General features: G+C 37.4%; 1 protein-coding gene across 1 annotated transcript; it reads left to right on the top strand.

Annotated features, from left to right (window-relative positions):
* The first annotated feature begins 4914 nt into the window (after window positions 1–4914).
* LOC100890446 (uncharacterized protein CG3556) lies at window positions 4915–13461 on the top strand. Its single transcript, XM_030975319.1, has 9 exons — window positions 4915–5145; window positions 5852–5948; window positions 6915–7149; window positions 8111–8385; window positions 9670–9848; window positions 10679–10865; window positions 11349–11526; window positions 11987–12120; window positions 13288–13461. Exons 2-9 carry the CDS (start codon window positions 5855–5857, stop codon window positions 13347–13349), a joined length of 1344 nt encoding a protein of 447 aa, XP_030831179.1. The 5' UTR covers window positions 4915–5145; window positions 5852–5854; the 3' UTR covers window positions 13350–13461.
* Window positions 13462–15265: the final 1804 nt, after the last annotated feature.

Genomic DNA, 15265 nt, shown 5'->3' with positions numbered 1-15265 from the left:
TTGAGTGGATTGGAAAAATTGCAAAATTGGCCGGGAAAACCTATAATTTCCCTTCTCTTCTGCACGTTTAAAAGTTCTGCTTTTCTTCTATTTTTATTCCTCTTCTCCTCCTTCCTTTATATTTTCTATTTACTTTATCCTTCTTCTTCGTTCTTCTTCTAGGCCTGATGTAGATCAAATATGGACGTTCAACTGAAAAGAGCATAGAATTTGCCCAATAGACCATTTCATAGTTAGCACATGATAAAATGTGTATCGAGTGTTCACTACGAAGATTCCAGTCTAACTCAAGCTTTTGCTTCCTCTAGCTGAAGTCGTATGTATATGTACAATTAAACTTCTTTAAACTTGAATCACACAGCAATTATTCATTAAGTCATTAGTCACAAATTAATTACATTGCATTATTTCGAAATATATCATATATATATATGCTTATATTGAAACGGACAAGTAAAATGGCAATGAAATCATTCAAACTCATGGTGGCCATTTCATGACGATTGAGACAAAATCCTAAAACACTTACCATTTTAAAGATCAATCTTCAAGGGCTTCCAAAAATGATCAAACAGCACGATGATAAACTGACGTCTTTCTCGGATAAAAAGTATCAGATTCGAAAACGAAGAATACAGTTGCTTGGTGACAGAAAAGCTGGCAATATTAATCGTAATATGCACACTGAAGGCTCTAGCTATCGATCAACGGAGAACAATTGAAATCACAGGAGGCATATGAATTGATGTCTACTTTCGACCAAGTGTGAATGGTAAATGGTACGTGATTTTCTTTCTCTGCAGGCGGTAAGCTCGTACGAGAATGGGATCGATATGCATAGACAGATTATACTGACAATACTGCCAACTGGTAGATCAAAATTATGATGATGATTGGTGTTTTGAAATTATCGGATATTGTGATTGCTCTGCAAGAGATGATAATGATGATTGTTCGGTTTTGGTTTTTGCTTGAAAAGGCACCTGTTACTTTAGGCACTTGCTGTAATTTCCTCTCTGTCTCTGTCTCTCTCTCTCTCTCTATTTTTTAAATATTTTTTTAATTTAAAGATTATTTGTACTTGCAATAATTGGTTCAACATTTCAAGTTACTGTTATAGGTTGTTCATCCATCTATTATCATTTATTAATATATGTATATAACTTTAGGTATGAACAATAATGTTAACTTTATCTTTTATCATTTGTATTGTACAATCATATGATCATTCCTGTTTGTATGCACATTTTATGTAAACATTGCATTATTGGTCCCTGGACTACTGCATTGTACACTGTATATGTTGATATTAATAAACCGAAATTGAATTGAATTGACAAATTGAATGATTGTTGTTTCTTTGATTGTTTGTTTTTGTTTTTGTTTGGGAAAACGCACGTGATCTCAAAAACATTATACCTTTGGATCGTATTAGGGGATAGATCCTTGAGATAGCTATTAGCCCAGAAAATATTTGTTTGCTTATTTTGTTATGCTTTTGTTTGAGAAAACGCACGTCATCTCATAAAACATCAACATTTTGGATCAAATTTAGGGGATAGCTCTGTTAGATAGGTATTAGCGCTGATTAACTTGTTTTGAGGAGTGGGGCATACATAATTTTTATTGTGAAAATGCATGTTATGCTGATAAACTGCTAAAAGTGGATAGGAAATTATGAGATTTGGAATACCTATCAGCGCCAATGATTTTTAGAGGGGTGTGGTTGCACGTTACCTTAATGGGATAGTTATTTATAGCATCGACCATTTTTCTTTTCATCACATTACCTTCATGAATATCTCAGGCATGAAAATGTCTGAATATTTCATGACGACGCCCGTTTTATTATGTCTCATATTTTGCCTGAACTTAAATAAGGCAGAATGACTTGGAATTGAATACACTTAAGCCTACGTCCTTATTTTCTGGATACACTACAATTTATTCGAATTTTCAAAATGAAAAAGGGTCGACTACTCTGAACGAGGTTTCCAATTGTGAAAATTAACAATTCTCTCTTCTTTTCGGATGAAATAACCCCATTTCATCTTCCGATTTGTCATGATATACCTTTAAGAGACGAGCATTTGGAGAAACGAAGCTCAGAATTATGATCTGTCGGAATAAAGAATCTTTGTGATTAATACACCTTGGGAATTATGAACCTTTGGAATTATACGTATCTTCAAAATCATGAACTATCAGAATTATAAGCCTCCGACAAAAAACGAAATAAACTCGTTTTAGTAAGTGAATTGTCCGACAAGGTTGCATTCAGCCTAACCAAATTGATGAATAATTGTGAACATCATTTTTGTCATCAATGATGTTCATCATAATTGTCCCCACCGAAACTTTCTTCAAAATAAACAAAAACAAATAATTACTTTGCTCACAAAAGAAGGCTAATGGTAATGAAATTTACATTCTACAACTTCATGATGAATTTAGAGATATATAGAAATTATGAGACTTGGAATACCTATCAGCGCCAAAGATTTTTAGAGAGGTGGGTTTTTTTGTTTGTTTGTGGAAAACACACGTTACCTTAGGAACATGTTGAGTGGATCGAAGACATGGGGTACAGGCGTAGGATTGATAACGTCGACCACTTTTGTTGTCGATGAAATGCACGTCACGATAGAAACAAGTTGGTATTTAGAGGCATGATACATTACAAAAAACAGAACAGACCGTTGTTCACTGTCAGACAATGTAATATCGACCTTCATTACATAGATAATGTGATATCGACCTTCATCACATTACCTTCATGAATATTTCAGGCATGAAAAAAAAAGTCTGAATATTTCATGAATACATTAATATTTATTAATCATTTATTTAAATGAAACTGAATGACAAACATAAATTATGTAAACGTAATTTGATTTATTGATTTGATTTGATTTATTTATTTCTGTTTGAATTTCTTTTTCTTTTGCATTTTTACAATTATATAGCAAACAAACCATTGCAAATTTTACACATTTCAAAAGAATATGTAATATCGAATAAAGTAACTAATCGAAAACATCAAACAGGAGGGTTGACAAAGTAAGCAAAGCTTGATAGCATGACTACCCTCAATGGATACATTAAAATACGAATATGGTGGAACAAATATTGGTAAAAGGGGAAAGAGAGAGAGACAGACTCTGTGTGCCCATGCCTTGAGCCATAATACATGGCCGTCCAAGAAACCCTGTGCAGTGTAGGCTACATAATTTAAGAGTATAAGATAGTAAGAGTTTCTTGTTTGCTCTAGATGTCTGATGTGGTTAATAATAGTAATATTGACTGCCTAATTCAGGGCAATACGACTTGTCATATATCACCCTCACCTTCGGTTCGGGCGATATATGTCGTATTGCTCAGAAGACAGTCAATATTACTTAAATATAGAATCAGTAATCCATTAAATTACATTTGATAGGTAGTATGAATCAGGCGCGGATCCAGGATTTCTTAGGGGAGGGTGCCCAACTTTTATTTTTTGTTTTGCTCCAGAAAATTTGAAAATCGCGCCAGCCGAAAAGTCGCTCAGTGGGGGTAGTGAGCACATTTTTTTGTTGGTCCTCGAAAAAAAAAAAAATTGCACCCCCCCCCCCTTGAGCACCAGGGGGGGGGGGGGCCCAACCCCCCCCCCCCCAAAAAGGTAAAAATCACGTGTTTTTACATGATTTTTTTCTTAAGGGGGGGGGGGGGGAGGCCGGCCCCCCCCCCCCCCCTGGATCCCCCACTGGTATGAATATTGCTACCAACATTATGATAACAAGTTTGGAAATTTATCAGATATCAAGGGAGCTGTCATTTGTTTGTGCTAACAGATATTATATCCTGCATCAACAATTTGTTGGCTTTTGATTAGTTGAGAGCTCGTCACATGACCAGAAATATTTTAAGAAAGTACTATATGAGAGTTCTATTTGGGAGTACTATTAGGGAGTTGAATAAAAATGTGATTTTTTTTTTAATTGAATTTTTTTCTTTTCTTCAAATCGTAATTGAATGAAAGCAAATATTTTAAATCTTTTTAGATAAAAATTGACGTTTTTTTTTGTTCAAATTGACATTTTTTTTTTGTTCAAATTTTTTGGATAACCACCCCTACGATAACCACCCTCTAGGACAACTACTCCTAGACTATAGGACAACTACTCCCTAGGGCAACCAACCCCGGAACAATACCCCCGGACAACGATAATCTAGGACAACTACCCCCGGACAACTATCCTAGGGAATGAATGTCTGCATGGGCGGTAGTTGTCCTAGGGGGTAGTTGTCCTAGAGGGTGGTTATCCTAGGGGTGGTTATCCGGGGTGGTTGTTCAGGGGGTAGGTGTCCTAGAACCTACACGCATTTATTGTACTCTCTGTTATCCCATGCACGTACTCTCGGCCTCTCTCCCTTTCCCTCATAATAGCTCCGGTAGTATAATTATAACTCGCTGGACTATTGAATATTACAGATTTTTGAGGAAACTGATTTACACCCCCCCCCCCTCCCTGTGAGTGGAAAAAAAATCACCCCAAAACACACGTATTTTTAACTTTTTTTGCCGGGGGGGGGGGGGAGGGGGGCTTTTTCATTTTTTGTTTAAAAAAAGGTTTAAAAAAATAACGTTACCATCTTTTTTTAACCTGTTTTTTTTTTTGCCAGGGGGCAGACCTCGCCTGTCTTTAGGTAATCAATCCTCAATCATTTAATTGTATTAAAGCTTAATCCAGTGAACCCCAGTGTAGATGTGATTACATCACAACTCTCTCCCTTTATCGCGCGTACGCGTACACTGCCTTAATTGTAAGCAAAGACGTTTAAATATAATTACTAGATTGTAAGCGAAAGTGGGGGAATCCCCTTTTTTCTTTGGTTGGATATTTGGGGCGGTGTGATCGCGAGGTCACGTCAACAACCCTGATAACCGTTGCGTGTATTGTATGCAAATGATCTTTGACCACGATATCAGCTGTTACGTTCGACCTGGCCTGGTGTAATGCTACCATTATAAGTCCTATAGTTTAGAGCTCAGAGTCGCTGGTTGCTTTGCTCGTAGTATGCATATAGACTGAACACTTTAGGTTGTTTTTTCATGTATGTAAGGCTTGTAATCTAGGAATCCGCCGTCACAGACAGTAAGAGGTAAGCAATTTGCATTCAACCAGTCGTTTATGTGAGTGATGTTGCCATTTGGTCGACATTATATTTTCTCCGCTTTTAACTTCAAGTTGTCATAGGCTCAGTCAAAGTCTCACTCATTGCAGCAGCGCAGTGGCAGGCATCGACGAGAAAGATAGCCAATGCACTGCATTGCCCCCTCGTGATCTTGCTTGATCTTGTCGAGAAAGGCCGAGCTGAGACTTTATCACACTTGCCCGAAATGTCAAAATTTTTGAAAGAAGAATTATCAGCTACCGAAACATCAAATATTTGAGCAGTCATTCTATTAATTTGTGCACCTTAATCTGAATCTGTACAGTTTGTATGAATCTGAATTGTTTTTGATGCAATGTTGAACAAATAAACTTCACCTTTAACTTTAATAGTATATGATAACATATATAATGTAATGTTTAATGTATGAAATATCATATAAAGATATTATTATGATATATAATATATGATATTATTATGATATATAATATGTAATATATGAAATATGATATGTAATATATGAAATATGATATATGTAATATACAATTAATGTATACTGGGTGTGATATGATATTAAGAATTTTAAGATATACAATATGCAATGTAATGTATGTAAGATATAATATGTGACCATAAAGAAGTGTTGCAATGAGGGATTTATTCTGAAGTTTACATTCCAATTTTTGTTTTGCAGAAAATGTTTAAGTTGAAGTTTTTGTGGCAGTTCTTGGGGCTGTTCTCACCATGCTTTGTATCCGTCCTCCCAACTCCTGATGTGACAAGTATTTGTGGTAAGCTTCTATGACATTTTTTTAAAAAGACATGTCAGATTGACTATTGAACACTTAATTCTCTAATTCCGTAATTCCCCAAGGCTGGCAACATAAACCACCGCCATGGGTTAATTGAACAATCATTTAATAATGCTGTCTTTGTGTTTTGAGTTCTTGAATCACGTATTGTAACTAAACAAACAAGGTCTTCGGAAAGTACTCATTTATTAATTATTAATGATTCATGCTTCACATAGAGAGTATACTTTATCTTTATTGATATTAAATTGGGAGAATATGAATGATATTCGTGGGTGAATAATCGACGTACTTAAAATAAAAGGCAGATAGTACTTTGGCCGAGAAAATGATTCAATTGTTATATTTTGAACCTAATGTTTGTTCAGCATAATCATATCATCACTCATCATCATCATCATCATCATCATCATCATCACTCACTACCATGCACCACCATCATAATCATCACCATCATCATCACCATCATTATGTTTATCATCATCATCGTCATCATCATCATCATTATTATCATCATCATCTTTATCATCATCATCATCATCATCATCACCATCATCATCATCATCATCATTATCACCATCAATCATCATAATCACCATCATTATCATCATCACCACCACCACCACCACCACCACCCACTCTGTCACCGGTTTTCACCACCACCATCTTCTTATTGAATTCCTCTGCTTGATGAAGAATTGTGCTTTAGCACAGGTTATCAGGAAACAGAAGCCCTGCCAGAGATGGTCTAAAGATGGAGACCCAAGAGGAATGAAAGACAGAAATAAAGTGTGGAGAGACCATTGAGAGACTCTATGTTGTTGGCTGTAACAAATCTTTAGTAACATAGTTATCCCTGTCAAAGTAGAACCAAACAAAATTGCAATTCATGAACTCAGATCACAAGTGGCCCAAATATTTTGCTCCATGTTCTAATTAACTCAGGTCCAGAGACCAACCAGACCCTAGCACAGAGAATCCAGTCCTCCCAGTGGAAGGCTTCAGACTGGCTCCTGGACCAACAGACAGAGGACTGGGGATGGGACTTTCTAAGCACCGGGTCGGCCATCTTGTCTCTTCAGCTCGCCAACGAGACATGGAAGAATGACCTAGAATCAATGGAGGCTCAGCTCACCATCAAACAACTCAATATTGAGGTGCTGCGTGAAATATCACACAAGTATGAAGAATACCGTAGATGAAGGAGACAAACCCCTGCCCCCCCCCCCCCGACTCAGTGTTATTTAGGGTACACATATTTATGCGTGTTCCCTCCTTTTGAAAACACCCCCTAAGTCCGGTGTGTAAAGTCAATTTTGTGTATGTACGAGCCAGACTTTGGTGCGTGAAAAGTACCCCTTTACCGGACATTTTAGTAACAAGCATGCGGTCAAACCAAAGGCTATCTAAGCAGGAAACTATGGGTAAATCTTGGAGTGATTTCAACCAGGATGTATCAGAGCCCACTTCCTGACAGATAACAACCAATAATCATGTTTGTTTTTTCCCTTTGAGGGTATAACAGATTTCTACTCATTTCTGAAACTTCCTTTTCTTTCAATGTATAAATTTAATATTTGGGGTTGCTCCAGAGGTGAAATTAGGTGACCCCACTGCTCCCATTCCCCTGTTACTGTCGAGCCCTGCCAAAGTATAGTAGTGCTGTACAGATAATTGAACCCATGACCTTGGCATCCCCAGGCTAGTGTCCAAATTCTGACACATCCTTTTCTTTCAATACAATCATAAGATTGCTGTATATTATTCTTGATCGTAGTGATAAAAGTTTTATTCCTCGGTTTGAAATTTTTAGGGTCTGTGTGCATAAATCTGTGTTTAAATTTAATATTTTGGGTTGCTCCAGAGTTGAAATTAGATGACCCCACTGCACCCATGCCCCAGTTACTGTCAAGCCCTGCCAGAGGACAGTAGTGCTGTGCAGAGATTTGAACCCATGACCTTGGCATCTCCAGGCAAGTGTCCAAACCACTTTATTACAACATCGATCTGGCTGCCGAGCTCACGATCAATTGGGCAAAAAGAATTTCCATTTCGGTTTAATAACAATTTTGGAGTGGACTATTAGTTATTGTTATTATTGTTATTATTGTTATTATCTGTATTACTCTTGCTTTGAACAGACACAGCTTTAAGGAGATGTCCATAGGTAAGCTAGGCTACTATGCCATGGCTCTGCATGCCTCCTGCCACAATGCCTCCAACTTCCATGGACACAACATTATGAAGCAGCTGCATCACAGGGTCAACGAATTTGACACCAATCAGACCAGAAATTACTTCCCGTACTCCTTGGCTTTGCTTGCCTTGTGTAGCAGCGGTAGTGAAGTGCCTCATAGCGCCATAGCAACGCTTGAGGAAGTCCAAGGGGATGATGGATGTTTTCCATTTGGTGTAGGTAAGGGGACTGTTAGTATTTCGAAGACAATTTTGTTTAAAGCCCCTCTGCACTCTTTTGGCATGGAGGGATTAGACCTCCCTGCAAAGTCACTGGCAGGTGGTTATCTCATCAAATCAGCTCTCAATTAACATAAGAAAAAGGGCATCATGGGGGATCAACAGGTACCGCTTAGGCATTGTTGGCTGTATAGAGGGCGCAAGGAGCTATAAGTAGTGCAGTGGGGCTTTAAGGATTACTTTACAAGTGCTTTTGGGGCAGACAGGGTTCCCAGCAAGAAATTATTCAGCTCAAGTGATCCAGATTGGCCTGGCAGCATCCAAGGGGGATTGGTGTATCAAGACCAAATGGTTCTTGCAAGTTGAAAGTACAACTTGACCAGTAAATAACCCTTGTTGATATCCTGGTTGTGGGGGGGGGGGGGCGGTGTCTCATTAAAGCCTGCCTGTCATCCGCATACACGAAAACGTTTATAAAGGATAGTTTTTCGTGACCAGGCGCGTATCTCATTAAGAATATCAAAAACAGGAAACATCTGGGGAAAAGGTATCACATCAACTGTGCTGGTGATAAGAAAAAACGCGGTCGGACAGGGTAGGGAATTTGAAAGCCCTGGTCAGGAGCAGAGGGTCTGATAGGACTTTAAAATCACGCGGAAATACGTGATAAAATGAAAGATAAATGCAGCGCTGTACAGGAACCTGCAGTTGCTTCTTGAAAAAATCCCCTTGTTTTTGTTGTGTTGTAAAAAAGTGTGAATTACAAATGTAACATGTTCATTCAAATTTAATTAATGAGGTCTTTTTCATCATTAATGAGTAGATTGAATGAAGTTTCTTCAATGAATGGTTCTTTGCTGAAGTTCAGTAATCAGGTTATATTTTATGTGTTGATATGTCTGTCTGGCATTCTCTGTCTGCATACAGTATTTATTTTTCTTATTTTCTATTCAGCCATCTCTTGTCTTTATATCCTGTTTGTCTTGAATAATCTTATTCTGATTTGCTTTCTGTCTTTATATTTCTCTCCTTCTCTTGCTCTCTCTCTCTCTACCCCTCCTCATTTTTTTCTCTCTCTCTCTATGACTCTCCCTCATATTTCTTTGACTCAACCCGTTATCTTTCTCTCCCTCTCTTCCTCTCTCTCTCTCTACCCCTCCTCATTACTCTCTCTCTCTCTCTTCCTCTCTCTCTTACCCCTCCTCATCTCTCTCCCCCTCCCCATTTCTCTCTCTCTCTCTCTCTATGACTCTCCCTCATACTTCTTTGACTGCATCATTATTAGACGTGACATCCATGGCAGTCATGGCTATGGCATGCATGCAGGACTCCTTCAACAGCCCTCAAAGACTCAACCCCCTCAGAGATATGATGCGCAAAGGGTCAGAATGCATTATGGGACATCAGACATCAGACGGATGGTTCGGTGAATCAAATGTTATAAGCACAGCATTAGCAGCACAGGTATTTTTTTTTTTAGTAGATTAAAGGTACTATGTCCCTTTTGCAGACCAAAAAAATGAAAAGGTTAAATTCCAATGGCATTTGAAAGATAATACTAATTTAGAACTCCCCTTAAAAAAATGGTGCTTGAAAATGACTTTAAGTGGGAAAATAACGACTATTAGTTGTCAAATCGACTTAGGAGCTATAGAGGCAATAAGTAATAGTCTTGATTTTCAGTCCATTGTACCGCATGGTCGTACATTTTATGCTGCGTAAAGATTCAATCAGTTTAATTTTGGACATTACAAGAAGTGGGTTATTGATGTAGATTAATCCTTTACAGCTCATTTCATGTATTACCAAAGAAGAAGAAAAAGCCAGTCAGTCACTCAATACTGACAATAGTGTCTGACAGTGAAGTCTAGCAAGTAAACAGGTTTCCTTGCATAATTTGAATATTAGGAAACTGCTAATGTTTAAATTTCACAGATAGGACATACATGACATATTCATAATTCCTGCAAATTTCTACATAATTTGAGGTTGGCTGCAAAACAAAAATGAAAAAAGGGACATGTATTTTATGAATGTACGCTGGCATACATACCATTATTTGTGCTCTCCATCCTACTGAAATGCCTTGTATAACATACCAGTTATAAATAAAACTGTTGTTTTCCAATCCTAGGAAATTTAGGAGACAAGTGGCACGTTGCAGTTGAGTTGCAATCGATTTCAAATATCAGTAGCAAATTTTGCAACTTGCAATCAATCGCAACTTTCTTGCAACGCCCCATAGGTGATTACATCAAAAGTTTCCTCACTGCTGCCTTTTTTTCTATTCAAAGGCTCTGATTGCTGCCGGTGAACCTCCGTCGCTATGGCGATGTGAGGACGCCCTCTACCACATCCTGGATGCCCAGGAGGAGGACGGCCATTTCGGTAGCCAAGGGGGCACTATCCAGATCCTTCCATTGCTTAGCAACCGTCACCATGGAAGCCTGGCTGATGTTCAGCAGGATTGCCCAGTAAAAGGTTTGTTTTCAGTGTATACCCCCAAATAAATTGGAAATCGTTACAATTTTCCCCATGATACTAAGTGAGACATAGATTAAAAATTAATGAGCATGAGTGGAAAGAGTAATTTCATATCAAGGCCATCAAAGAACTTCACTGAGTCACCTGACTCTAGTTGAAACATTTTGGGGTCATTGGTTCTCTTTTTAATAACGTACCTACCCTGGTTGTTTGTTACATGCAAATTTCTTTGTTGTTTTTCTCTATATTTTTATGGTATTTCTAAGAAATCTAGACCATTTTCCTCTATTTTCTGAAGGAAAAAGAGGAGAGAAGTAGCTCCAAAAACATATATTTACGCCAAGGATTTGGAACAAAAGATGGATGAAACATATATTCAAAGTTGAAAACAGTCAAAATCATATTTTCTGTGCTGTTTTCGACTAATTCTTGACTATTTTATTTTGACTAGGGTAGTGATCATTATCTTTTCTTTCACAGATGTGATGCACGGCATACCACTGATTGGACGACAGGATGAGACGCATGCCGTCAATTTTGAGATCAGTCAGGAATTGGAGAATAGTGTAGCTATTTTCAGCCCATTCCTTGTAGACATCCTGCCAGGAGAGAGCGTCTACAGGGCCATGGAACGAGCTCGTCAAATTGGCTACTTCAGGTTAGTGTTGTTTTTTCTTAGCTTGTTGAGAGGTTTACAAGTGTAGCTACATCTCTGGAAGTTACTCCTGAATGGTCAGTTGTTTTTGGAAGCCTCAGGAGTTTCCTCTGTTGTTTTGTGTTCTGCATTGTCTTTGACTTTGTGGTAATTGAAAAATAGCATTTGACTAAAATCAAAAGATAAGATTTCATAATATAATTTTATTCCACTGTGATGAAATCTCATATGTGATAAATGTTTGTAAAATTAAATGAGGAATTTACAGTCTTACTAGAATTTGAATAATTCTCCCACTGTATTTGAAATTTCACTCTTCTGTTCCAATGATGTTATTTCTTCTCGAACCAAAAAGTTTTCAAGGTAGAATTGCCCTTTGAATACCTGATCATGTGCATTAAAATCTATCAATGTTGCTTCCATTCAAAGATCATGATGGTTTTCTGTATTTTTTCTCCTCCAGTTTTGAATCTAAATTGTCTCAGTTTGGAAACTACATTACTTCAATCAACAATGTAGTGAACGATAATGCCAATGGTCTCTATTGGTTCATCTATTCAGTGGATGAGAGTGGTGATCAATTCATGGCTGAGACTGGTAAGTAACTGATATATTTTTAAATTTGTTTGAAGATTAATTAATTAATGGTCACCATATTTTTGAAAGTGGAGCTGAATTGGGTATGATCGTATGTAATCTAAATTTCACACATTTTGGGGTCTAAAATTACCATAGCAATTCTAGGTTCTAAAAGGCATTTGAAATGTCATAAATAAGAATAACAGCAATAACCATGCGCTTCAAAGGCATTTGCGGTCTTAAACAAGAACTCAACTACTGTAAATGCTGTTATATTCACTTCTATTCAATTCAATTTTTCGCGCTGAGCGACCTAAAAATATATTCGCTGATTTTTAAATTTGCGTGGCTAGCCCGTTCAAAACATGTTAGAGAAGTCATGCTTATATCTTTGCGAGTTCTAAAATTTGCTCTTGCCGATCTTAGCGCGAAATCCGTGAAAATTAATGTACCGCAAATATTTCTACTTTTACAGTATCCCCATAAGTCATTGATTTTGTTTCAGATTTTTTATCATGTAGGCCTACCATATGTCATGTGTATTGAATATAATCATAGTCATTTGTTTTGTGCAAAATCTCAGTGGCAATGTGATTTTTATTTGAATCTCTTCTTCTCCCCTCTCCTCCCTGTACCCTTTCATCTTTTCCCTCCCTCCCTCATCTTTTCTCTCCCTCCCTCATCTCTCCTCTTTGACCTCTCTTCCATCGTCTTTCTCCTTTTCTCTTTCTCATCTCTCATCTCTCCTTTCTTCTTCCTCCTCTTATCTTCTCTCCTCTATTATCTGCCTTTTTTCCTCTCACATCTCTCCTCTTTGACCTCTCTCTCTTCTCTCTCCTTCCTTCTCTTTACTCTCTACTTCTCTCCTCCCTCCTCCCTCTACTCTCCTCCCTCCTCTCTCCTCCCTCCTCCCTCATTTTCCTCGCTCCCCCTTGCTCACCTCTCCTCTTTCCTCTATCCTTACCTTCTCCTCTGTCCTCTGTCCCCTCTCTTCTCTTTTCTCTCTTCTCTCTCCTTCCTCTCTCCTACCTCCTCTCTTCTCTCTCCTCATTCCTTACTTCTCTCTCCTATCCCCTCTCTCCCTCCCCTCCCCCTCCTATCTCTCTCTCTCTCTCTCTCTCTCTCTCTCTCTCTCTCTCTCCTCCCTTCCCTCCCCCTCCTATTTCTTCTCACTTTGTCTTGTAGGTGCTGAAGGAATCATGCCAGTGAACGGCTCCACCTATCGTTGGATCTATCGTGCATATTAAAACTGTGAAATAGACCAGTTCCTACCCGAGGATACCCACCAAGTGAATTGTGTATTCTATATCTGATTAGGCCTGTTTCCATCAGCCCGAGTTTGCCAAATGACCCGCTATTTTCAGACTCGAGAAGCTCAAAATTGCGTCTTCACTGGACCGATACGCTCATCACAAACTAGCTCAGACGGGCGCAAATTAGCCTGCTATTTCCCAAATAGCAAGATATTTTGGAAACAAGCCTAAGATTTCTCTGGATATTTTCTCGACCAAATATCTAATTGCAACTGCAGGCTGATGAAGACGTAAATTAACTGGTTAATTTGCGATCGGGATAGTTAAATTAGCAGGTTATTTGGCAAACTCGAGCTGAAGACGGGCTTTATTGTTGTTGAATTGTTTTCCTCTTTGTAAAGAATGCTTGGAAGGATACACACATGGGTTATTCATTGAAATGTATCCTATACAACACAAACCTTTGATCTATTCATTTTATCAACAACAACAAAAACTCACGCTATGGCTACTAACCAATGGGTACTTATGATATCAGTAACATTAGCCGATGGCATTAAGACATTTCTTTATTTTTGGATAATATAAATGAATAATGTCATTAGGACACATTCCATGGAATTGCCATGCTGGTGCACGCATGGATAGTGATGAACTGATGTTCATTTGATCATACAAAATTAGTCTACAAGGTAAATGTCCTCCAATTGCTTATATAACAGCTCTATAGTAATCTATTAATAAATGCATGTATAGCCATGCCATTTATATCGTATATTATTGGAACATTTCTTAATTTTGTAATAAAAAATACTTAAAGTTATATAACCTCATGTCAGTATTATGATTGGACAAAATACATTTGTTATTCAGAGACATGGAGCCTGGAGGTATGACTAAATCTCTACAATGCAAGGTATTTTATCAAATGTATAGAGAAAAAATGCAGTATATCTTAAAGCAGGGTTCTGCGGGCATTACAGAAAAACTATCCAAGTTAATAAACTGTAAATCTTGACTTGAGTCTTGAGTCTTGTTTATCGTAACAGTATTTAAATCATGCATGCCTTCAAGCATAGAAGTGAAATTGTATACCGGTACATGCATATAATTAAGCGACAATAGAAAATAAACAAGGCTCTGCCAAATATTTTTTACTGTAACTACTAACATTTCATTAATGCTCTATTGATCTGCAAAATATTTTCATTCACTGATTACACCATGCACACTTTAAGAAATGCTTTTTTGCATCCAGGATTCCTCAATGCAATAAGATGTGCTCTAACTTAAACTGACTTTGAATTAATTTGTATGCCTCTGATTCTTGTCTATTCATAGATTAAAAAGTCCGGTGCAATCAATAAGTCCTTGCCAGGAACCTACTAATTTTATTTTGCAGAATATTAATTAAGTTCTTTTTTAAATCGTTCTTTGGCCTGCTAATTGGACATGTGTGGATATTTTTAAATGAATAGAATTATTATTACAGATAAGCATTTGCTATCTAAGCTGATGAAGTTTGAATTGTATTATCTATGAATATAATGATCTTATATGTGCACATAATTTCCCTGTTTTGTTGATCAATGATTATATGATTATGAAGATTATGTGTAACAGCCAAGATGTCAGACATATTTTGATTTGCAGAATTACATGTGAATCTCACACATCAATTTGAACACATAGCTGATAAAAAATACAAATGTTTTTGTTTCAAGGCCTAGAGGGGAAATTAATACATATTTTACATCATCACCAAGAAATTCAGTTGTATTATTGCCATATGTGTCATATATTATATTACTTGGTATATTTCAATCAAAGTAATATAAAATGTGAGGGTAATGTAGTTATTGACATTATAAAGATGCTATTATCTGGTCACTCCAGATTCATGTGTACTA

The sequence above is a fragment of the Strongylocentrotus purpuratus genome, unplaced genomic scaffold (assembly GCF_000002235.5).
Source record: "Strongylocentrotus purpuratus isolate Spur 01 unplaced genomic scaffold, Spur_5.0 spur5_contig_867, whole genome shotgun sequence".
In the NCBI taxonomy this organism is placed as follows: Eukaryota; Metazoa; Echinodermata; class Echinoidea; order Camarodonta; family Strongylocentrotidae; genus Strongylocentrotus; species Strongylocentrotus purpuratus.
The sequence above is the reverse complement of the archived record's forward strand: the minus strand, read 5'-3'. Positions and strand labels throughout refer to the sequence as shown.

What these genes read in the sequence shown, in the direction of transcription:
- LOC100890446 (XM_030975319.1), top strand. Translation starts at nt 5,855, where the DNA reads ATGTTTAAGTTGAAGTTTTTGTGGCAGTTCTTGGGGCTGTTCTCACCA. An exon ending in ATGTTTTCCATTTGGTGTAG is followed by an intron (nt 8,386 to 9,669) that starts GTAAGGGGACTG and finishes CATCATTATTAG; the next exon opens with ACGTGACATCCATGGCAGTC. An exon ending in GCAGGATTGCCCAGTAAAAG is followed by an intron (nt 10,866 to 11,348) that starts GTTTGTTTTCAG and finishes TTTCTTTCACAG; the next exon opens with ATGTGATGCACGGCATACCA.